The following is a 24,521-nucleotide window of genomic DNA, read 5'->3' on the forward strand; positions in this document are numbered from 1 at the left end:
CACGATTGCCATCTACCTAAACGCATATAAATTGAGTCAATTTAGAGGTTCATTGAATACGTGTTATACAGAAATATCGCAGGACTACACGATGCATAAAGTTCACCCGTAACGTGTTGAAATAAAGTCAGCGGCCCGTTCACATTAACGCGACATTGCGTTAAAGAAAACAGACGCAGGGAGGGCAACAGCTAAACGCCTAACTTTAAGCTTTTAGTCTGCGAATAACTTGGAAAAGTAAGTAAAAACAAAACGTTGAGTTTTAGCAACCACAAAAGTTACTAAAACGTTGGTTTTAGAACGTATTTTTTTTAGAACGCAAAAATAAACGTTTGCGAATAGAAGTCGCGTTCTGTGGCAGTAACCATAGAAACAGTACGCGCTCGAGCGCTTAGTATCGCACGAGTACATTCATTATCGCTTAATTAGAGTTAAAGACGTTATATATAATTATTTTTTTCAACTTGTTTTAAAAGTATTTTAGATATTAGCAAATTGCGTTGCTCGAGAGAGACGAACCATAACATATTGCGCCCCGAAGATCGAATCAGCCTTAATTTGCACCCTTTTACAAGTCAAATATCGGCGCAGTGTTACAACGGGACAGAGTGATTGTGCTGTGGGTCCCTGCAGACGAAGATAATGACACTATAATCCTGAAGATCAGATTAGCACCGTCCCGAACAGACCTGTTTATGAAACCAGCCGAGTTGTGTTGTTTCTACGAGTCTAATAGCATACAGGTCATTTGAACAGATACGGATAGATGCAGATGGCACAGGGGCTTTCATAATGAAGCTGCTTCATGAGTCAGTGTATTGTTGCTGTTTATTTAGTTTGTGACACAGCAAGTTTGGCAGCCATATGTTGTGTTGTGATAATGAGATGCATGTCTCCTGCTATCCTGTGGAATCGTTTGTTGTAATTGTCTAATTACTCAAAATATAAATACAATATCACTGCCTTTCTATATGCTGCTTTGCTCTTTGTTGTAAAGTGCAGAAAGATCAACTGTACGCTACCATTTAAATCACTGATGCTTCTGTTTATAAAATGACTTTTGTGTATCAATGACTTGAATGCGTGCACTTCACATGATGTAAATTTCTTGGTCTTATTTGAGTTTTTCCATTTATTATGATTTTGTGTTTTTGAATCATGGTGAATGCACATTTTGATATTTGCCATTTATTTAGCTATTAGCTAAAATGAGCAGTTTGCATGTGTTTATGCTTGGTATACCATTATGTAGATTTTTCCATCAGTGTGTTTTTATTATGAATCCAAATTATAAATTGAATTATAATGGTTTTTAGGGGTGCAATGATACCTTCATGTCACTATTCGATACATATAATGATACTGCACTCACGATACGAGACATATGATAAAAGTTTAACAAAAAATGTACTGTTGATTAAAATGCTAAATTTATATAGTGACACCAAAATAAAAATGTTCATGATTCTGAAGCTGAAAATACAGAATTATTTTAGATGAATATGCTTGCACTCTGAATAGATATATTTAAAATAATGTATAAACCACTTTAAATATTCCCCCATTGCATTATTATACAAGTCAACATTATATATTGTAGTTTAATGTAGTTCAGACACTAAAACTCTGTAAACTTGAATTTTTTCTCACAGTAATTTTGGGTGAACTATACACAATACAGATGGCCACTATATATATTGTTAGATTTTTTTTATTGCAATATATTGTTGTCATGATTCCTGTCTTGTGTTACCCTATCTTAAGGACTTAAAGGGATACTTCACCTCTGGAAAGATGAATGTGAATTTAAAATGGGTAATTTATGGAGAAGAAATGTGAAATTAGTTTTGAATTTGGAGCTTTCTAGACTGAGAAAAGCCAGAAAATGTATTTTTGGCTTATGTGGATGAAAGACAACAACTCCCAGAATGCACTTGCTTCACTGCCCTAGGAGGCCACGCCTACCGGTAACAGAGCGCAGTCGTTAAACAACAAGTCTAGGCTACTAGTGATGAGTCTGCCCGAAAATGTGTTTGGAGATCGGCCAAAATGTCCGCGATTGGGCTTTTGCGTTCTACAGTCGCCGTTGATTCTGTTTCCTGTGGCGAGCGGGACGAGTGAGGGCCGCGGGAGAACGGCGGGATTACCCATGAGCGACACCTGTGAGACGCACCGGTCTCGTATCTCTCACGGAGGAGCGGGGATTTTCTTAGCGATGTTAAAACGCACATCAACCGATCACTTGTTTAGCGTTTACATGCAGATTCACCAATCAGAACGAATTCAGTTCGATTGAAACTAAAGCTGTGCATGTAAACAATGAAAAAGCAAAAGCTGAATCCCGGACATCGACGGGAAAAGGAGGACGGGAACCCCGACTACTCAGCTTTCTCCACAGAACAAGAGTCTGCTAGCTTAGCTTCCAAAACAAGATGGCCGACACTATGTGTTCATTCTGTGAGTGAGATCGCCCTCTATGGGCGGGTTGAGGACATGCGGGACAGACCCGACTACTGACTGGAGTCTTTAGCCTCTCAAAATGAGGATTTTTGCGTCATCGGAGACAAAAAATACATAAATCTCTCGTCTCAGGGGGATATGAGGGGGGAAAGCACAGTAATTCGAAAATACTACAGGTTTTCTACTAATACAAAGCTTAATGCTAAATCCTGAAGTATCCCTTTAAGACAGGCAACACAAGATTGGAATCATGACAATTGTGACACCCCTAATGGTGTAATGATTTGAAAATACGTTTTAGGTGGCAAATAGTTAATGTCATTGTGACTTTTTGAGCTATGAATGAAATTACATTTTTAAGAAGTATTTGAGAGTGAATGAGTCATTTAGGCAGCTGGAAGAAGATGTATTTCAATGCAGGCAGAAACAAATGAAGTAATTTTGAAGTGTGCACTAGATCTATTCAAAGCTCTATTTCTGAATTCATTTTGCTGCAGCTTTCTTATCAGACCCTTTCATATTTCTGTGCAAGATTCATGGTCTTGTATTCTGGCTATTCAAAAGCAGAAGCATGGGAACAGTCTGAGGGCTTCTATACCTCTGATTCCAGGGGAGGGTTTTTTGGATTGCTGGTGATTAGCTTGATCAAGGGCTATTCAGAAGCTGCTAGTTGACATAATTAGCCTGGTGCTTTGTTGGTTTATGGCTTGTAAATGAGTCATTATGGCAGAATGCTCTCTAATACCTGCTACTGCGGTTTCAGCAATCCTATAAGATCATTACAAATCACACTGTACGACATGGATCTATTAAACTTGGTTAGGACATGTATGTAGATGATGATGACGACATCTATTGAATCAATATCTACTGTAACATCATCAGTGTGCGCTGGTAAACAAATAGAGTAAGATGAATCACACTTTGGCCATTGTAGTTTTTAAATATGGACTAGGAAAAAATGCCAACTTGGCATGCCAACTTTGTAAATGGAGCTTGAGGAAAGTAGTTTTAAGTTTTAGCGAAGTGATCAATACGCCATTTCGTGCATCATTTTTATTGGCTAGTCAGTAAACGTAGGTCTTAGCAGCAAACACACTGTGAGATGATCATGCTGAACTTCTGACACTGTCAGAACAATATCGCAGGCTATCTTTGGTCGCAAGATCATCGCAACGTATGACGTACACACTGTAAAAAAATATTGATGGTTTAACTTAAAAAAGTGACCTGGTTGCCTTAAAATTTTAAGTTCATTGAACTGGAAAAAGTGAGTTAATACAATGAAGGAGAGTGATTTAATCATCAGAAACTCAAAAATACATGTTATCTGAACTAAATAAATTATTTAAGTTGATTTGACAAACGAAAAAATGTTGTGATTACTACGCTGTAAAAAAATATGGTTGGTTTAACTTAAAAAAGTAAGTAACCTGGGTTGCCTTAAATTTTTAAGTTGATTGATCTGCACTCTCAGAAAAAAAGCTGTCACTGGGGCTGTACCTTTTCAAAAGGTAAACTTTTGTCCATTTTAGGTGCTAATATGTACATTTCAGGTGCTAATATGCATATTTTATGTTAAAATATGTACATTTTAGGTGCTAATATGTACATTTTAAGTGTTAATATGGACATTTTATGTGCTAATATGTCCATTTTAAGTGCTAATATGTCCATTTCATGAGCTAATATGTTCATTTTAGGTGGTAATATGTACATTTTAGGTGTCAATATGTACATTTTAGGTGTTAATATGTACATTTCATGAGCTAATATGTACATTTCAGGTGCTAATATGTACCACTAAGGTACCAATATGTAGCCTTTGGATACAAAAGTGTACCTTTTGAAAAGGTACAGCCCTAGTGACAGCTTTTGTACCTTTTTTTCTGAGAGTGTGGAAAAAGTGAGTTAATACAATGAAGGAGATTAATTTAATCATCAGAAACTCAAAATAATAAGTTATCTCAACTAAATAAATTCATATAAAGTTGATTTGACAAAAGAAAATATGTTGTGATAACAAATCTTGAAAATATTTTTTACAGTGCAGTAGGACCACCGTTTAGGAGCCACGACTACAGAAATCACCATCTTTCGTCTGGGACAGCCCAAAATCGAACACTGTGTGCCAGGCTTAACCATAAGCAATGGCAGGCCGATCTGATATGGCCTTTTCTCATAAAGATTATAGAGGAAAGACAATATAAAGTGCCTGGGACCATTTTTTGTAGCGTTTTAACTGTGTGACCATACAAAACCCATAAAGTATGCCACACACATTTCCTTTTGTGTCGAAAAGGCATTTATTCAATCAGCACACTGATGGTTCTTGTATTGATTTCAAGTGTTTTTATTTCAGCCTAAAGGGCGGCGACATCGACTTCTTAGGCATCAATACTTGCTGATCCTCTTGAAAGCGCTCTTTACGTGCCAGCCACACAACCATAAAATTGGTATATTTAAGCGGAAGATTACAAGTTGACTTTTTGACTTTTAAAATGCCACAAGTCCATTGGCCTCCTAATCCCTCTCTTGTTATGTGTGACATTTCATTATTTAGGATCCGGATGGTTTCAGAATGCAGAACACCGACACTAACACTAAGGGTATATTTTTTAGAAGGTTAAAAATGGTCCATTCTGATTGCTTTCTTCATGAAAGAGATGCTTGTTTTTTTTTAAGAACTTTGTCAGAATGATCTCTGTGAAGTTGTTGCGTTCTTGACATCTCTAATTAAAACGGAAGAACACGAGGCTGTTTAGTAATTAAAAGCAGCCGTGCTTTTGTTGTGATCTGCATATTTTCTATATGTGTGAGTATGTATGTCAGCACAAAAAGCCCTCTCACCAGCTCTGCTTTTTTGGCATTTAAATATGTATGACTCATTTAATTAATTACATTCTAACATTTTTTTTTACAATTTTGTATTCATTTATTTTGTTTGGGTCCATTTAAAGATAACCGCAGTAAACTTTGAGTACAAGTAGTTTAGTTAATTTGTACTGCAAATACTACAATGATAGTTTACTAGTTAAATACTCATGGCACATTTTTTAGTTTATGAAAGTACTTTTTGCTTTGCTATTCACTGTACGTTTTCATTTACAGTAGCTCTTGATGCGAGCAAACCTTAAATCCAGTAAACCCACATGAAACAAGGCCAGTGGTATGGAAGACAACTCTATTAGTGTTCGCACAGTTCATTCATCTTGCATGAACACAAATGAGATCAAATAGTTAAAGTGGTGCCTGGTCTGCTCTGTCAGAGTGTGAATTGGTCATTAGAGGTGTAGGTTAATGCATCATGACTGCGGTCCTGGGTCTGTTCACACTAGCCCTGACTGATTATCCACACAAGAGAAGCTGATTAGAGAACAGGTCGGAGCCACAGTCAATCATAGCTGGGGTTCTCACACTAAAGACCTGCTTTCATTGCCCAAGGACCGCCTGACTGACACGTAAAGCAACCAATCACAGTTTGCGTTCACGTCACGTTTAGGGGCGTGAAAATGTAACGTTGACGTCCTTGCAGAAACAGACCGGTATGTAAAATTGTTGGACATCACTGTAAACCCTAATGCTCAAAATAATTAATTGGTTTCAGTAGGACAAAATTAAATTAAACTAATTAGTTCAGTCAAATGAACTTTTATGAGTATTTACACTCTAAAAAATTGCGTGGTTGTTTCAACCCAACTTTGGGTCAAATATGGACAAACCCAACCATTGGGTTAAAATTTTTAAATTAAATTTTTAACCCAACGTTTGAGTTTTGTCCATATTTGACCCAAAGTGAGGTTAAAACAACCCAGCATTTTAAACAATGCTGGGTTGTTTTAACTCACACTTGGGTAAAATATGGACAAAACCAAATATTGGGTTAAAAACGTAATTAAAATTTTTAACCCAACTTCAACTTTCACTTTCAACTGTACATTTTTAAACCAACATTTGGGTTTGTCCATATTTGAACCAAATTTGGGTTAAAACAACCCAGAATTTTTAGAGTGTAGCACTTTCTTTTTCTTTCAAGTTCACAGAACTGATATATTTTAAGTAAACTGAACTGTTTGATTGTTTTGAGATATATGAAATTATTTATTTTAATTAGACAAACTTGGGCTGGGATTTCTATTTCCCAGCATGCTTTGCCCATGTCACTCGAAAGAGAGTAAACGCTAAAATTAATTGTAATATATATATATATATATATATATATATATATATATATATTTAGAGGGAGATTTGATTATTTTTTTATGCTAATTTAAGAGTTGTAAATTTACAGTTGGAAAAGGTTTGCTTCTTCCATAAGGGGGTTTGGCTTATGACATCATATGACATCATGACTTTTGCGTAAACATTCACGCCACTTTCAAGTCAAGTGGCGTGTTATCTATACGCGTTTTGAGCTATCCGTGTGTCTACGCCGTTAAATGTCCGAGCGAAACGAAGCAAAATGTAGATCTACATCTGGGGAGCGATATTTTTTTTCCTAGGATGGTGGAAGTCTCATAAATGCTATTAACCTCAGTATTAGCGTTACATTACTGTATATATATATATATACAGTATATATATATATATATATATATATATATATATATAAATGTATGACCTTCCCCAGTCCCCAGGTAGGTTTAGGGATGGGGTTGGGTTAGGTAATAGATTTATATATATACAGTAATGTAACGTTAAGTCAACGGCGTTCATAAACACGCGTGTGGATAGCACGCCAAAAATGTAAATAAAAATTGGCCATTTCATGAGATCAGTCTGGTTTCCAGGTGGACGGTTAAAGAAAACGACACACACGTCTCCGGGAAATCCTGTAGAATTACATAAGACTACAATGAAGTACTAAAGAAGGTTTCTTAGAAGGCAGGATAATTATGCGACCTAACTTTTTGGGATGCTATGTAACTTTGAAACCATGCTAGAGTGTGATTTTGTTTGTATCTGTATTTTATGTACACAGTATTTTGCAAAAACTTAACTAAAAATATTTTCTTTTTTACAAAAAGCTAATAGCTTCCATTTGTTTTCAGAGGAAAGTGCAAGAACAGTATCTTAAAAAACAAGGCCAAATCAACTTGCTTGCTTCTGTTTTTCACAGTACTCGTGAGCTGAACAAGTGTTTTTCATGCTTGAAAGCATCTTTATTTCACTTTGAATCCATCTGACCTTGAAACAAATTATTCTCGATTTTTCCACGTTCAGCGAGTGTTATGAAATGTACTTTCTGTGTGCTACATGCATATTAAGTCAGAGAAATATTCTGTGGTTGCTTGTGAAACAATCCATGGTGTAAGAAGTCGGTTTCATACGGCGCACGTCTGCTCTTTTGCCCCTGTGTCTGTGTGTTTTTCCAGTTTCATACACTTAAAAAGTCTTCTGTGTTGACCTAGACAGACAGCCCGGGAAAACCTGTATATTCATTACTCATCATTCATTGCATAAATTGAAAATATCCAGTGGGACGCATCTAAAAGTTTTTTTCCATTGTAATTTGCTGGAGAAGCGGCACCCAGCGGGAGCTTGGAAATAATCCGTGCAAAACTTGAGAAGTTAACAAGACACAAGGGGAACACAGTCTACACCATCAGCATCACATCTTTCTCTCTCTTCCTCTCAATCCATGACTTGCTGTCTCAGATAAATAAATTAAATTGTTTGCAGAGAATATAAAATGTATATGAATCACTCAGATTTTTGATTGCAGCATTGAGATATTCTTTTGGTTTCTTTAGTAACGCATGAAGATTTTAGGGTCTTTTCAAAATCATTTTGCTCCCTATTTTATTGTTTTTTTAGAACCAGTTGAAACATTAAGGTAGGATATACATTCACATTCATTCTATATCTCCAACCCTAATGTACCTTAAAATAATGGTGAAGCCATGCAGGGATTATTTACTTCTATTGTTTTTATACTAATCTAATTGTTACATGGTGAGCTTGAAGCAGGATCCACATTTATTTAAATACACTCAAACTATACAAAGACTCAAGACTCGGGAACAGAACAACTCACAAGGACTGAACTAAAACACAGGGCTTAAATACACGGACAAACAAGCTAGCTTACAGAAACCATATTGCATTTGAACATTTTCATTAAGACATTAGTTTCTATGTATATTTATTAAGCTATTTTCCCATCGAAGCAAAACCTGACCCATAATGAGCAGAACATTCGTTCATTCGAAATGTATATTTAATGTATAAAATATAATAATGAGATAATTAATTATATAAATATAACTAAGTTCAAATGTATTTGTATAGCACATTTAAAAACAACCACAGTTGACCAAAGTGCTTAACAATGTCAGGATACACAAACGTCACAGTATCAAAACTCAACTCATATTAATAATATTAGCCTATTCCCAATATAGGCTTGTATTTACATCTTTTTAAGCAGAATTTTTTTTCTTGATTTTACGCTCCAGGTTGATGGGAGACGGGCAAATATTGTGCAAAGGTTTCTTCTAATCAGCCCCTCTCGCGAAGTTTTTAGCAACCTTGACCTTTCCTTTGCAATAAAACCTGCCTGTCAATCACAGACGTCTATCAGGAGAAGCAGACAGAATAAAACAGTGCAGTCCAGCATTTAACTTTGGCTTTTCATCTCCATTGAATATATTTGAAAAAAAAAATGTCAGTAACCAGATAGTTGACAGTATCATTGACTTCCATGGTATTTTTTTTTTCATCTCTCTGGTTATCAAGACTGTTCATTTTCACTGTATCCATCTCTCCTTACTTACTCTCTCCATAGACTGCACGATAATTTACTCCAAGAAATGTAAGAAATAAAAAAGGCATATGTGAGAGCACAGATCAACCAACGTGTGTTTACTTTAGCTCTGTTTGTTTGCTTTATGCCTCGTGTTGTTGTCTCTTCTCTTTTTTCTGTCAAGCTGTCATTTTCTCGCAGGCCTTTGTTCTTTCAAATAGCATGAATTATGCTTTCTCTTTCTCTCGCTCTGCTGTCACTTTGATCAAGTGTTTTCTGAAGAGTTTGGTGCAGAATGAAAGAGTCTTACAGTGAGACTGCCGGGGAGATTTCATTTCACAATCCTCTGAGTATATTCGCTCATACTTCTCTGTGTTAGAAAGATAAATAAAGATCTTCTGTCTAACTCTTCTTTCCACTTGTACAGACAGCACTGATCACATGAAACCTAGAATTTATTTTAGAGTAATTTTCACATTTTTTAAGCTCCACATGAGCTGTTTATATTATAATGTCCCTGGGGTGCAGAGCATGCAAAATTCACAGCAATGGACAAGATATGTCCTTTTAAAAAAACATAAATTCAACATATAACTAATAATAATACTTGGCATGCATTTACACTTTTGCATGAGTATGAATGTATAATGCTGTATAACAACATTTTTCAGATCCGTAAAATTATTTCTTCTATTCTTAAAGGTACAATATGTAGGATTTTTGCAGTAAAATACCCAAAAACCACCAGGCCAGTGTTATATATTTTTTTTAGTTGATTACTTAAAATATTCCAAATGTTTCCAACTATTTGTAAATCGTGAGAAAATTGTGATTTTAACCAAAGAAACGGGGCGTGTGAGCAGTCGCCAGGCAATGACGTCATATCCGCGTTACCCTCGGTTTCCGCTCGTACTGCCATAGTAACCATGGCGACAGATGTTGACAACTGGGTTATGCCAGAGACTATTTATATACAGACATGCCACTTGCTCAATCCTCAATACAACTATATAGGGAAAACCCGTAACGCCAAAGATGGCGGTTGTATGCACATGCCCCGCCCCTCCCACTGGATAGCCAACCGTCTGCTTTTAACAGTCAAGCCGGGAAACATTTAAGCCTATCGTCTGGTTCCACTGACGCATGCGCACAGTTGATGTTTGCGACAGCGGAGACGAGAATCCTTGCACATGTGTAGTAAACGTATAACCTGTGGGGAGAAAGACCTTTTAAACCTTATTTTGGGGCAAAGTCATCAAACTTTTTCAACGATTTTTACCGCTGCTCTGTATCTTGCTCTCTCATTGGCTGTCGGTAATCGCCGATGTAGTTTCCAGTCAGAACCATAGACTGTAAAAATCGCGATATGACGCTGACATGTTGGAACTTGAGTCTGCGTACTTGCGTGTTTTCGGGACCAGTCGTGAGCAGGAAGTAAAGCCGTGAAATCAAGGCCGCGCCCTCACTCTCGCTGAATCAAACCCAAGCACACGCCCCGCACTTTCATTAAGTGTCCTCTGTCTGCTTCGTTCTTCTCCAATGATGTCTGCTGATTGCAAAACCTCGTTAAAATAAGGTAAATACAACTACTAACCACATAATCAACATTATTAAAAAAAGTCCGCTGGTGCTTCAGTGACTACCTCGCACAGAGAACCTGTCAATCACAGCTGTCAATCATGATGTCAGAGCACCGTTATTTTATCATCACATAACTAACTAAAAACAAACTTATTTTAAAAACGAACACTTGAAATTACATCAACGTGATAGAAACTACAGTAAATGACAGAAACTATCTTTGGAAAAAGGATACGTGAAGTGTAATTTAATTGTTTAGTTGGTCTCGCGTCCCATTGAATAACATGACCTATACTAGGTCCGGTCACAGGGGGGCGATCGAGACGTTTTGGCTTCACTTTTGAGGGCTTGTGCGGCACGCTTGGTCAGAACACTTTTCACACAGCAGGATTTTGAATTGCCCACAGGTCCAGATATTTAGCATGCCAAATATCTCGATTCTCTCAGATCGCGTCTTTCGCGATGCTTGGCTTTCACGATGATCGGTGCTCGTTCACGCACCGATTTGCCTGTGATTTCAGGCATTTGTCAGCGATTTCTCAAAACCTGTCGGTGAGCCAAAACCGTGGCTAAAATCGTGCAGGCTGAACTCGGCATTAGGCAGACTGGACGAAGCAGACTACAGCAATGCAACAGGAATAAAGAACCCTGCTTAAAAGATACACCCGAGTCTCCTGGTCTTCGCTTCTGAGTTTCCTACACTTTAGAAGAAAAAGTTCACAACAGAGGACAAAAAGAGAGAACGGTAAATGGGGAGAGAGATTCAAAAAGGGAGAGGTGAATAAAAAAAACCATCCATTATTTAGAGTGTGCGGACTATTTTTGATCGTATAACGACGTTCCTCTGCATTTACAGCATTCCTCTGGAGGTGGATGGCCAAAAAATATCATTATTATTTTCTTGGGCATGTAAGAAATCCCTCCCTCCTCCTGAGCAAAATGTCATGGGAAAGTCTCAGCCTCAATAAACCTGCAGGAGTCTGGTGCTGTTGAAAACACAGAGCTTTTCATCTCGGTGAATTTCCTTTTGATATCGTACATGCAGTGATGCTGTACTAATCATAGGACTAGATTTGATTTGAACGGATGCAACGCTTAATTCAAACTCTGCTTAGATGAAATCCTGAGAGAGCAGCGATGCCTTAGAAGAGAGGAAAGGGTTTTGTTGTTTATCTCTTTGATGAAATGAGTTGTTTGTTGTCTGCAGCCCTATGTTCCAGTCCTCAGGGTCCTAGTGTTGACGGATTATACACAATCAGCAAGGGATATTTGTAGAAGTTGGAATGGTCTGTAATGTCTTCAAACGAGACAACATAATAAACAAAGGAGAAGAAATATACCCAGTATATATACACAGTTGTATTCAAAAACCCCATTGCAAATCAGGTTTATTGGCAAAATGTACAGACTTTCAGCTGTTTGCTGTGAACAAATCAAACAGCTCAACACAACAACTGTTTCGAGTGGTTTCCTAAAATTCAACTTTCAATCTCACAATTATTCAAGCCCCTCACAACAGCACAAATCTGGAAAACAGGCACACTTGATGCAACTAATCAAGAGCTTCATGAGTTGCACCAGGTGTGCCTGAGCTAGAACTGGCTAGGTTTATTGAGTGCCTCGTTTGACTGCATGTTATGGCTCTTTCAGACTGCACGATTTTCAAAGTAGTCAGGTCGCTGCTCTTTTCACACTGCATGACTATCTTGGCCAGCATTCAGTCGCTGCTGTGTTCACACTGGACGATGGATCGGCGACAGAAGGTTTCACACTGCATGACTTTAGAAAAATCGCCGACAGACTCTGTCTAGCACGCTGCACGCAAATTTCACAACAAACACGCGTGAGATATGAAAAGGAAACAACGCGCGACACCACACGTGCAAGACCGGAGTTCTCACGTGAGACTTTTTTTTTCGACCCGGTTGTGGTACAGCTGGTGAAACAGACACGAGTGCTCCTGCCAAATTTCTACTAATTTTTCTTCCATTTATTGTGTCCAAATAGACCGAGAAGAAGCTTTTTTTGTTGAAACAATGCCATATCATGTTGATATGTGATCTATAACTCCTCCCCGAACTCCCTGCTGCTCTGTATCTTGCTCTCTCACTGGCTGCCGGTGATCGCCGATGTAGTTTTCAGTCAAAACACTTTTCACACAGCAGGATTTTGAATCGCCGACAGGTCCAGATATTTAGCATGCCAAATATCTCACGGGCGTCGGCGACTCGTCGGTGATTCTCTCAGTTCGCGTCTTTGTTCATTCACACTGCGTGATTGTCACTCGCGTGAACGAGCGCCGATTTGCCTGTGATTTCGGGCATTTGTCGGCGATTTCTCAAAACCTGTCGGCGAGCCAAAATCGTGGCTAAAATCATGCAGTCTGAACTCGGCATTAGGCCCCGTTCACACTGCAGACAAAAGTGGCCCAAATCTGATTTTTTTGGGGTCAAGTGACCAGGTCAGACTTCTTCAGAGATAGTGTGAACACTCAAATCTAGCCCAGATCTGATCTTTTTAAATTAGATTTAGATCACATTCAGTCCTGAATCAGATACAGATCTGTGTCCGCAGTGTGAACAACCAAGGCGGATTTAATGCGACTCTGACATCTACATTTGACACAATTATGCGCCAGCGAGTATAAGCACTAGACACAACAGACACAGACAGTAACATTAAAAACTTGAATACATATGGAGAACAGTGATGGAGCGAGTCAATGGAGGGAGAGTGTGGTGGTAGTCCTAATTAATATATGGGCTAATTAATAAATAGCCAATTTTGCTTTCTTTCTCTTCATTCTTCTCCTCATCATCACCTGCTCATTAATTTTACAGCTTCCATTACATAGACATTTAGAAATAAAAGCGTAAATGCTTACTTCCTCCATAACCACACGAACATTAGTGCAACCCTGTGCTGCGTAAAGTGCGTATGTCATTGTTGTTCTTTTGCGCATGTGGGTTAGTCTGAAACGTGCAAACAGTTCACATTGGAATCAGATATAGGTCACATTTTAAAAGGTAATGTGAACAGCCAAAACCAAAAATCGGATCTGAGCAAAAAATCAGAATTGAGCATTAAGACTTGCAGTGTGAACGGGGCCTTAGAAATAGGGCTGAGTCAAAAGAAAGGACCAAAAAGTAAAAAGAAGATATCATTTTGGGGAGTAGGACGAGGTTGAGGGCCTCAATGATCACAAGTATACCTCAAATTCCACAAGCCTCGGTTGCAGAGGAAGTCCTGGTAGATTGTACAGTGGCCATAGCCGTCACCTGACTTGAACCCCATAGGAAATCTCTGCTGGGATTTGAAGAAGGCGGGATTTCAAGAAAATTGCTGAACTGGAGGCCATTGCTCATGAAGAATGGGCTACGCTGCCAGGTTATACATCTAATTTGCAGCAGGTCATAACAGCAAAGTACTAAAGATGCTTGCCATGAAGGGATAGACCATTTTTGAGACTGCAAAATTTATTAACCCCTTAACGCCTGAATTTATATAGCTGCATATAAAAAAATGTTTTATGTGTGTTTTTGCCTTTAAGTAGATGGTAAATAATGTTGAGATTATCAATTTCACTTTTGCACAACAAATAAATTGAAATTTTGGTATGTTGCAAATCTGCAACAGCGAGCATAATGGTCAATTTGGGGTCGATTTGGTATGTTGCAAAACTGCAACAGCGGGCATAATGGTCAATTTGGGGTCGATTTGGTATGTTGCAAAACTGCAACAGCGGGCATAATGGTCAATTTGGGGTCGATTTGGTATGTTGCAAAACTGCAACAGCGGGCATAATGGTCAATTTGGTATGTTGCAAATCTGCAACAGCGGGCATAATGGTCAATTTGGGATGTTGCAAATCTGCAACAGCGGGCATAATGGTCAATTTGGGATGGTGCAAATCTGCAACAGCGGGCATAATGGTCAATTTGGGATGCTGCAAATCTGCAACAGCGGGCATAATGGTCAATTTGGGGTCGATTTGGTATGTTGCAAAACTGCAACAGCGGGCATAATGGTCAATTTGGGGTCGATTTGGTATGTTGCAAAACTGCAACAGCGGGCATAATGGTCAATTTGGGGTCGATTTGGTATGTTGCAAAACTGCAACAGCGGGCATAATGGTCAATTTGGGGTCGATTTGGTATGTTGCAAAACTGCAACAGCGGGCATAATGGTCAATTTGGTATGTTGCAAATCTGCAACAGCGGGCATAATGGTCAATTTGGGATGTTGCAAATCTGCAACAGCGGGCATAATGGTCAATTTGGGATGGTGCAAATCTGCAACAGCGGGCATAATGGTCAATTTGGGATGCTGCAAATCTGCAACAGCGGGCATAATGGTCAATTTGGGGTCGATTTGGTATGTTGCAAAACTGCAACAGCGGGCATAATGGTCAATTTGGTATGTTGCAAATCTGCAACAGCGGGCATAATGGTCAATTTGGGATATTGCAAATCTGCAACAGCGGGCATAATGGTCAATTTGGGATGGTGCAAATCTGCAACAGCGGGCATAATGGTCAATTTGGGATGCTGCAAATCTGCAACAGCGGGCATAATGGTCAATTTGGGGTCGATTTGGTATGTTGCAAAACTGCAACAGCGGGCATAATGGTCAATTTGGTATGTTGCAAATCTGCAACAGCGGGCATAATGGTCAATTTGGGGTCGATTTGGTATGTTGCAAAACTGCAACAGCGGGCATAATGGTCAATTTGGGATGGTGCAAATCTGCAACAGCGGGCATAATGGTCAATTTGGGGTCGATTTGGTATGTTGCAAAACTGCAACAGCGGGCATAATGGTCAATTTGGTATGTTGCAAATCTGCAACAGCGGGCATAATGGTCAATTTGGGATGTTGCAAATCTGCAACAGCGGGCATAATGGTCAATTTGGGATGGTGCAAATCTGCAACAGCGGGCATAATGGTCAATTTGGGATGCTGCAAATCTGCAACAGCGGGCATAATGGTCAATTTGGGGTCGATTTGGTATGTTGCAAAACTGCAACAGCGGGCATAATGGTCAATTTGGTATGTTGCAAATCTGCAACAGCGGGCATAATGGTCAATTTGGGGTCGATTTGGTATGTTGCAAAACTGCAACAGCGGGCATAATGGTCAATTTGGGATGGTGCAAATCTGCAACAGCGGGCATAATGGTCAATTTGGGGTCGATTTGGTATGTTGCAAAACTGCAACAGCGGACATAATGGTCAATTTGGTATGTTGCAAATCTGCAACAGCGGGCATAATGGTCAATTTGGGATGGTGCAAATCTGCAACAGCGGGCATAATGGTCAATTTGGGATGGTGCAAATCTGCAACAGCGGGCATAATGGTCAATTTGGGATGTTGCAAATCTGCAACAGCGGGCATAATGGTCAATTTGGGATGGTGCAAATCTGCAACAGCGGGCATAATGGTCAATTTGGGGTCGATTTGGTATGTTGCAAAACTGCAACAGCGGGCATAATGGTCAATTTGGTATGTTGCAAATCTGCAACAGCGGGCATAATGGTCAATTTGGTATGTTGCAAATCTGCAACAGCGGGCATAATGGTCAATTTGGTATGTTGCAAATCTGCAACAGCGGGCATAATGGTCAATTTGGTATGTTGCAAATCTGCAACAGCGGGCATAATGGTCAATTTGGGATGTTGCAAATGTTCCTGACCGGAGTAATCCTCGTGCAAAAACAGGAAATAACTGTTAAAATCCGTCACTTTGCGGTCCCACTAGAAACAAGTGCTTGTCGAAGGTCCTAGGTCCGTAGCGAATATGCACTAACCGACATTGGGGGAATGCAGACCTTATCTCGGCTGGTTGACTGAGTCAAACGGTTTGTAGCATATTTGTGACAGTGGGCGTTAAGGGGTTAAAAGTTGCATTTTCAGTCGAATTTGGGTTCAGTTCACTTGAAACATTTGTTGTATTTAGCTATTTCAATTACTTCTGTTTGATTTGTTCATTGCAATTAGCTGAACGTCTGTATTTCATATTTCATATATGAATGATTGTTGTGATTTTTCAGTTTCCTTTGACAAGTGTCATTCATCTTCTGATGTAGTACAGAGTACCGCAGTATGCTGTATGTGAGACAATATTATTAACGAACATGATTTTATCAGCCTTCAATTTCAGGTCCAGAAAACAGCCCATTTTTTAACAGGTTTCAGCCAGACAGAAATGCAGTGACCTCTTCTCCATGTGGGAGGAAAGCTGTCTGAACGTCCACGCTTTAATACATTCCACAAGCTGCCAACAATTAAATCATGAGCTTTCAGGTTTAACAACACTTTTTTTCCGCCCAGCTAAACTGTATGTCAGAGAAGAGCTGCTAATATATGAGCTCAGTAAATTATGCATGCTGTTCACTAACACCTACACAAGTTAAGGATGTACCATCTTTTTCAGAATCGATTTAGTACCAAAAATTCTGAGTATCGACGTCTCGCAGGGGTGATTTACTCATTAATTCCTCTTTTAGTTTTCGCTTTTGAAATGCGTCTCAAGTTCAACGTTTTTACTGTTTTCCATGCAATCCGGGGATTCCCCAGTCCCAGTTCGAGACAAATTACACAAAATTCATTATTGTTTGTTTCAAACATGTATTTAATGATCAGTAAAATATGTTGTTGTCATTATTTATTCGAATAAATTTGCGATAAAGTAAAATGCGAAGTAGTAAAATGCGATAGGGGACCCCGGCTGTCAATCAATATCATTCAGTCACGCGGACCCCTGATTGGTCTGGGCCCCTAAGCAACCACGTACCCCGCTTAGAGATAGTTACGACTGTGTGTGTGAGTGTGTCTTTTTAATAGTGAAACTGTATGCAGTAAGCAGCAATGAATGTTTTAAACATTGTCACATCTCATTAAATTGCACACTTAAAGGAGTAGTTCACTTTTAAAAAATTTTGCTGATAATTTTCTCACCCCCGTGTCATCCAAGATGTCCATGTCTTTCTTTCTTCAGTCGAAAAGAAATTAAGGTTTTTGATGAAAACATTCCAGGATTTTTCTCCATATAATGGACTTCAATGGGGTCCAAATGGGGTCCAATGGGGTTTAAGGTCCAAATGAGAGTTTCAGTGCAGCTTTAAAGGGCTTTAAACGACACCAGACGATTTATAAGGGTCTTATCAAGCGAAACGATCGGCCATTTCAAAAATAAATACAAAAGTTTAAGTTTTATAAGCTCAAATGCTCGCCTTGCTCTGTTCTGTGATGCGCATTCGTGAATCGTGACTCTCCTGTTCGAACTCGTTCATCAAAATTAACGAATCTTTTTTTGAGGCATTTCATTTGTTGAATGAACCAAATGACTCGTTCATTTTGATAAGACTTCTAAAAATTAAAAAATGCATTCGATATTACTCCCAACTGTAAAAGGAAGGTGCTGGTGAGCTTGTGTGAGTTTTATTAAACAAATTAGGAACAGAATTCATTCAGAAACTGCTACGGCTGAGATCGTTTAGATAGTTTAGTTAAAGGTGCACTAAGGTCTGATGAAAGAGTGGAGATAGGAATAACTGCATGATTTCTCATCTGTAAAGGTCCATTTCAAATCTCAGGGTCACTGTCCGTATCCTGGGACTAAAACAAATCACAAACATTCTCCATCTTTTAAGAACCAAGAGTTTCATCCATCAGTGTCGGCTCTAATATTGCGTTGGTCCGTCGGGCAGGTATAGGGCACCTTTTGTTTTCCACGTTTATGTTTTTAGACATGTTGACTCGCAGCATGCTGCACTCTGACACTTGCCTGCCAAAGTGGATAAAACCAATTTCAGACTATTTAAACACCTCACCGCTCTCTATGAGGAAAAAACGAGCTGGACACTTCAGAGAGTAGCATAGCATGACTTTAGGCTTATGGCAAAACAGGAAAAAAAACGCTTGATTGACATGTGAAGCAGATTTGTTTTTGTGAAAAGTGCCTTTTAGGGGAGGGGGTTATTTAAAATAGATCATCAAATGTATCATCTTGAGGAGAAGGTCACTTTATTGGGTATATTGTGCCTGTATTTATTTGAAGAAACGCACTGGGATTAGTCTAAAGCCTCTTATTTAATCAGACTGGATGGTCTGATATTGTGGCTTTGCGATTGCCACTGGGATGATCTGATCACACTTCCATTACAGAAAGTGTCATCTTGATAAATGGGATTCACTCTGGAGTGACATGTGCCCTGTGTGTTCTTAATAGGAGAGAGATTGTGAGGTCAGTGCTTGATTTACAGCTATTTTAACACGTGTTCATAATATTAGGAAAGTGATTTGAGGATTAAATGATGAATTTGGCCTGTAAAGGGCCAGATTTATTTTTGGGATGTTCTCAGAGAACACAATAAAATATGTGTTTATGTTTACATTTACAGTTTTGTTTTGTTGTGCTTTTATATCATTTTTATAGTTTAGTTTTTATTGTTTTGAATATTTCTATATAGCTTTAATTTTCAGTTAGTTGTGAAGGCACTTTTTTTTTTATAAAATATACAATATTTGAAGAGTTCAGATGCAAAAGCCTCTAAATGCCATTTGAAATTTTCTTCTTTAATGATGATTTTTATCAAACTTGTATATTTAAGTTCAGTAATTTCACTTAAATAACAATTAATAGGTAATTATCATTGCAATTTAAGTGAAATCACTGAACTTAAATATACAAGCTTGATAAAAATGATCATTCTAGAAGAAAATTTCAAATGGCACTTAGAGGCTTTTGCATCTGAACTCTTCATTTTTAGTTAAAGATAACAACGCTTGTTATATTTCATGACTTTAATCGCTATCAATAAGGATTGGCGGTGGTGTTAACTTCAGAATAAACCTGGTTAAAGCCTAAACAGGTTTACTAGTCGTAGTTACTTTAAGCGGGCTGATTTTCGGCTGGACTTGGTTTGTAATAACAGATAAAGATTTAAACAAGTACAGAAACCAATAAGACAAAGAAACATGCAAGATGCGCCCAATGGAGATTTCCGCTTCTGGCCTCTAACAACATTTTCCACCAACAAAATTATTACAATCCACAACTGATTCTCTAAAGTCAGCTTTCCACCAATTTTCACTATTACATTCAATAATAAAGAGAGTTTAACTGTGAGCTGGTCTTCAGAAGCCGTCTATAAATCCTGTGTCACTGATGTTCCTTGTTATCTCTTACTGTCTTCTTCATTGTGTCTCCAAGCGATATCCTGTTAGAACACACTGTCATCTAGTTCCCCAATTAGGGAGTAAAACATACACTCGTGATCTCATGCTGTCTGAATGCAGAGATAACAGGAGGTCTCAGAGGTATCTGCTCTTCTGGGGTTCACAATCTGCTTAGGACTTTGTTTTGAAGCCGTTCATGAGATATAGGAGATTCTAGAAAATAAATAGCGATTATTGTCACGTTCATTCATGTTGTTTCAAACCCCACCTGATTTTCTTTCTTCATGTGGTACATAAAAAAAGAGGATTTTGAGATTTGAGAGCTAGGGTTAAAAATTTGGGTCACATTTTTAGGCGAACTTTCTCTTTAAGGGTATGTTTACATGACAATGATGTATTAAAAACGGAAAAGTCTTTGTGTTTGTGTACATATTAGAGCCCGACCGATAAAGGATTTTGAAGGCCGATACCGATACAAATATTTTTGGGTTTTAAAATCCGATATATCGGCCGATATTTATTTTTTTAATTAAATATTGTTGGATTTCACACATGACGTGTAAAAGAAAAGCTAACTTTTCTGCACAAGATACGTTTGATACCTTTTCTCTATGTCTAAATGTTCACTCCTCGCAAGTATAACTTACATTTTACAATGCAGGGACTGTAAGATATGCTAGTTATAAATACAGTAATCATTACTTTATTTAGGCAGAAAAAGTTCATTGTGGTTTCCAAGCTCATTAATGTTAACGTTAGCGGTCTTCCACTGATGATAGTGGCGTTAGCTATAGCTTTGTGGTTAGCTAGTCTATGATGAGCCATAATTTAGCAATAGATAACGTCATACTGCAAGTTGTAAAACATACATTTTCAATATAACAGGCCAAGGAGAGATGATTGAAGCGTGTTTCGTCCGTTTTTATTTTATTTTTTAATTATTAATTTATCGGCCATTATAACTGCCGAGACCGATATTATGGAAAATGCCTAATATCGGCCGATATATCGGTCTGGCTCTAGTACATATGACAACGTTGTCAAAACTATACCCATTCACATGGATTCACGAGAATGATTAAAAACACTGTATTATGAATGCCAGGCCAGTAGTTGACAATGTCACTGTAAAGAAACACTACACGCCTATAGATTGAACGGCTGCACTTTATTTTACAGTCTGTTACAGTGCACTTACCTAAGAAAATACTGGTTAGTATAAGGTAATAGGGTCAAGGTTAGGTTTAGAAGTACCTACTGTAGTTATTACCCAGTTATTGTAACTAGTACATACTATACATGGGGAACAGGACTGTAAAATAAAGTGCTACTGAATGAACACGTTATAAACGCGCATGACGTTACAGTTTTCACAAATTTGAGACTATAATAGTATAGTTTTCGAAAACTTGTATTTTGAAACCCATTTTGAAAAGTTTGTGTTTGCAGTTTTAAGTTGAAAACTGCGTTGTGAAAACACAATTATAAGAATCTGAATCGGGGTATTAGGGTTCTTGCGTGTTTGTATTAAGAGGAAGACTGTACATGTGTTTGAATTTCCCTCAAGCCAGACATCATTAACGTCCCAGTGGAGAGTTTCTGTAATCCAGTAGGAATGATTATAAGAGACAGATGAGCTGACAGCCGTTCAGTGCAACGTTTCCCTCACACATCTCAATAATGGAAGCACTTCTTGACAGATAAAACACAACTCCAGATGTTGTTTTCAGCACAAAAGGATTTCCTTCACACCTGAAATATTATAAATATCTCAACAAGACAAGGATGCCATTTGCAGTGATGCTCAATAGCTGCTTCTTTTTTGTAGCCAAGACTTCAAGGCACGTTCCTATATACAGAAATTGACTTTAAACAATAAACCTCTATAGCCTGAGAAATATTCGATGGCAAAAAAGTGTGACAACTCTAATATATTTAAAAATTAATACTAATAGACTTTCCAGCCAGTGATTACTAAGCATTTTCAATGTACGGAAAATAACAAATTTGACATTTTGATAATAACCAACTTTCATATTACACAGAAAATAGGTCTCCATTTAGACTCGATGATCTTAATAAAGGTCATTTATTTAATTTTTTGCTTTCTTTTTTTAACAATCATGCCAAAATTTTGGGAGCACATGCGGTTTGAATGGCATGATTCATAAAGATCGATCAACAACCGTCCCTGACATTCCCATAATGACTGTTTTTGATCAAACTGGGCCTTTATATCTTTTTATTAGACATGCTTTTAAGAATCTCTGTGTCTGAATGACTTTAAATGACTCACTTCCTCTCAGTGGCGAATGAGGACTGTGCTTCTGATTACAGTTTGTTTCTGATCATAAACATTTGTTGAGATTTTTAGGCCTGAAGTGCTGGCTGTCATTATACAGCTCTCTCTCTCTCTCTATTGAGAGAGAGCTCTTCTGTCTATTGAGGTATGTTAATCTTGAGATGAAAGATGTTCTGTAATTGCCTTACACTTTCTTTTCCTTGAAAGATGCTGCTGTTCTTCAGTGCTGAGGATCACAGTAATATTGAACCTCTTGTGTCACAGAAGCATTGCCTTAATATGCTCAAAAATAGAACATTCAAATGGAGTTACAAATGTATGTACAATTACTTATAAAGCATCTGAAGAGCATCAAGCATTCAGCTGTCATCCTAAAATAATTGGAGAATAAGCACTATATATATATATATATGAAGAGTTCAGATGCAAAAGCCTCTAAATGCCATTTGAAATTTTCTTCTTTAATGATGAGTTTTGTCAAACCTGTATATTTAAGTTCAGTAATTTCACTTAAATAACAATTAATAGGTAATTAGCATTGCCATTTAAGTGAAATCACTGAACTTAAATATACAAGCTTGACAAAAATCATCATTAAAGAAGAACATTTCAAATGGCATTTAGAGGCTTTTGCATCTGAACTCTTCATATATATAAACAATAATCTACAAAAAAAATAGGGGTGTAACGATACCCTCATTTCACAATTCGATACTGAACTCATGATACGATATTATTGCGCTACTCTAAGACATAAACAAAAAATGTACTGTTGATTAAAATGTTAAATTTTCTATTACATTGTAGGTTAAAACGAATAGGCTTGGAATTGGTGCTTATAACCCAATGACAATGGTGACACCATAAGATATATTTAAAATAATGTCAGACACTTTTTACTGGTAACATCAGACGTTTGGCATTATCAGGACCCACAAATATCCCCCACTGCATTATAATCAACATTATATATAGGCCTAGTAGTTGTAGTATGTAGTACTGACACTTTAAACATATATTTCAATTGCAATAAGTTTTTACATAATTTTAAATCACAGTAGCAACAATGATTTAAAATTATGTAAAAACTTAATGCAATTGAAATATATGTTTAAAAAAAATCCTTGATGGATATGAGCTGGAACAGTGATTTTCTTTTTTTCAACCTTAGGTAAAGTAAACCTTAGGTAAGTTAGTTTAAGTAGTTAAAATATTATTGAAGTGGGGATAGGACAAGAAAAGTTATTTTAACTTCTTCCTACCCCCTTTGAACATGATCGTTGTTTGGACCATCTGTAGATGATCTTTTTTTTTATGTTGATGATTAACTATTTATTTTTATTTTGTATTTTTATTCAGTTTTTGCTGTTGTCTTTTTTTAACATGTTCAATAAAGAGAGATTAATAATAATAAAACTCTGTAAACTTTTTCCTCACACAGTAATTTTTATTTTGGGGAACTATCCATGATACGTATTGTTGCAGATTTGTATTGCGATATATTGTGGCACGATATATTGTTACACCCCTAAAAACAAATATTTTAACTAATCTCCAAAAAGGGAAGTTGGGGGTCTGTGGAGACCAGTTTAAAAAGCCCTGACTTAGACTAGGCTAAGTTTGTCTAATACTAATTTTCAATCTGTTTGGATTTTTTTGCAGAAGATGGAACCACACAAACTCGGAGAGGAGGAGAGTCAGATTCAGAGAAAGAGTTTGACATTTTCACCAGTAAACAGGAGCCACCAACTGACATCCAGCAGCTCACAACAGATGCCGTGCCGATCCTCCCCAACCTAAGACTGCTTAAACTCCACTCGGCTCTGCTGACCAAGAGCTTCGAGGGAGATCAGCAGTTTTTTAAAGAGGCACCACACACGGTGCCAACAGTCTCTACTTCTACATCTAACACTGAACATTCACTTCTGGAGCCTCAGGACGATTCAGCAATCTCCTCTGACCTTGCGACCACATTGACCATGACCACGGCAGCATCTGTCGAACAAAGAAGACCCAGCAAAAGCCGTGGTAGAACATCAGAGAAGATAGCAGTCACCTCTCAACCTCTCACAAATCCCACCATTCCCCCTACAAGCACGATCACAACAACGAGGAAAGCCTTTGACCAGGAAACTACTTTGCCTCCGCTGTCTCTGTCAACTTCAGTTAGGAAAGACCCACAAAGGCCAGAAGGGAAAACCACATCAGGGTACTCCTCTGAGACATATTCAGGTACATTTATGATGGATGGATGA

At 37.9% G+C, this 24,521-nt stretch overlaps 1 protein-coding gene across 3 annotated transcripts in view; it reads left to right on the top strand.

Moving 5' to 3' along the window:
• The window catches only part of sez6a (seizure related 6 homolog a), a 47,050-nt gene that overhangs the window by 543 nt on the left and 21,986 nt on the right, over positions 1-24,521 (top strand). For all 3 annotated transcript variants that reach the window (XM_039678024.2, XM_039678023.2, XM_039678025.2), the window contains exon 2: positions 23,929-24,498. In XM_039678024.2, the coding sequence (XP_039533958.2) occupies positions 23,929-24,498 (570 nt within the window). The remainder of the gene's footprint in view (positions 1-23,928; positions 24,499-24,521) is intronic.

The sequence above is a fragment of the Pimephales promelas genome, chromosome 23, assembly GCF_988280905.1.
Source record: "Pimephales promelas chromosome 23, fPimPro1.hap1.1, whole genome shotgun sequence".
Taxonomy (NCBI): Eukaryota; Metazoa; Chordata; class Actinopteri; order Cypriniformes; family Leuciscidae; genus Pimephales; species Pimephales promelas.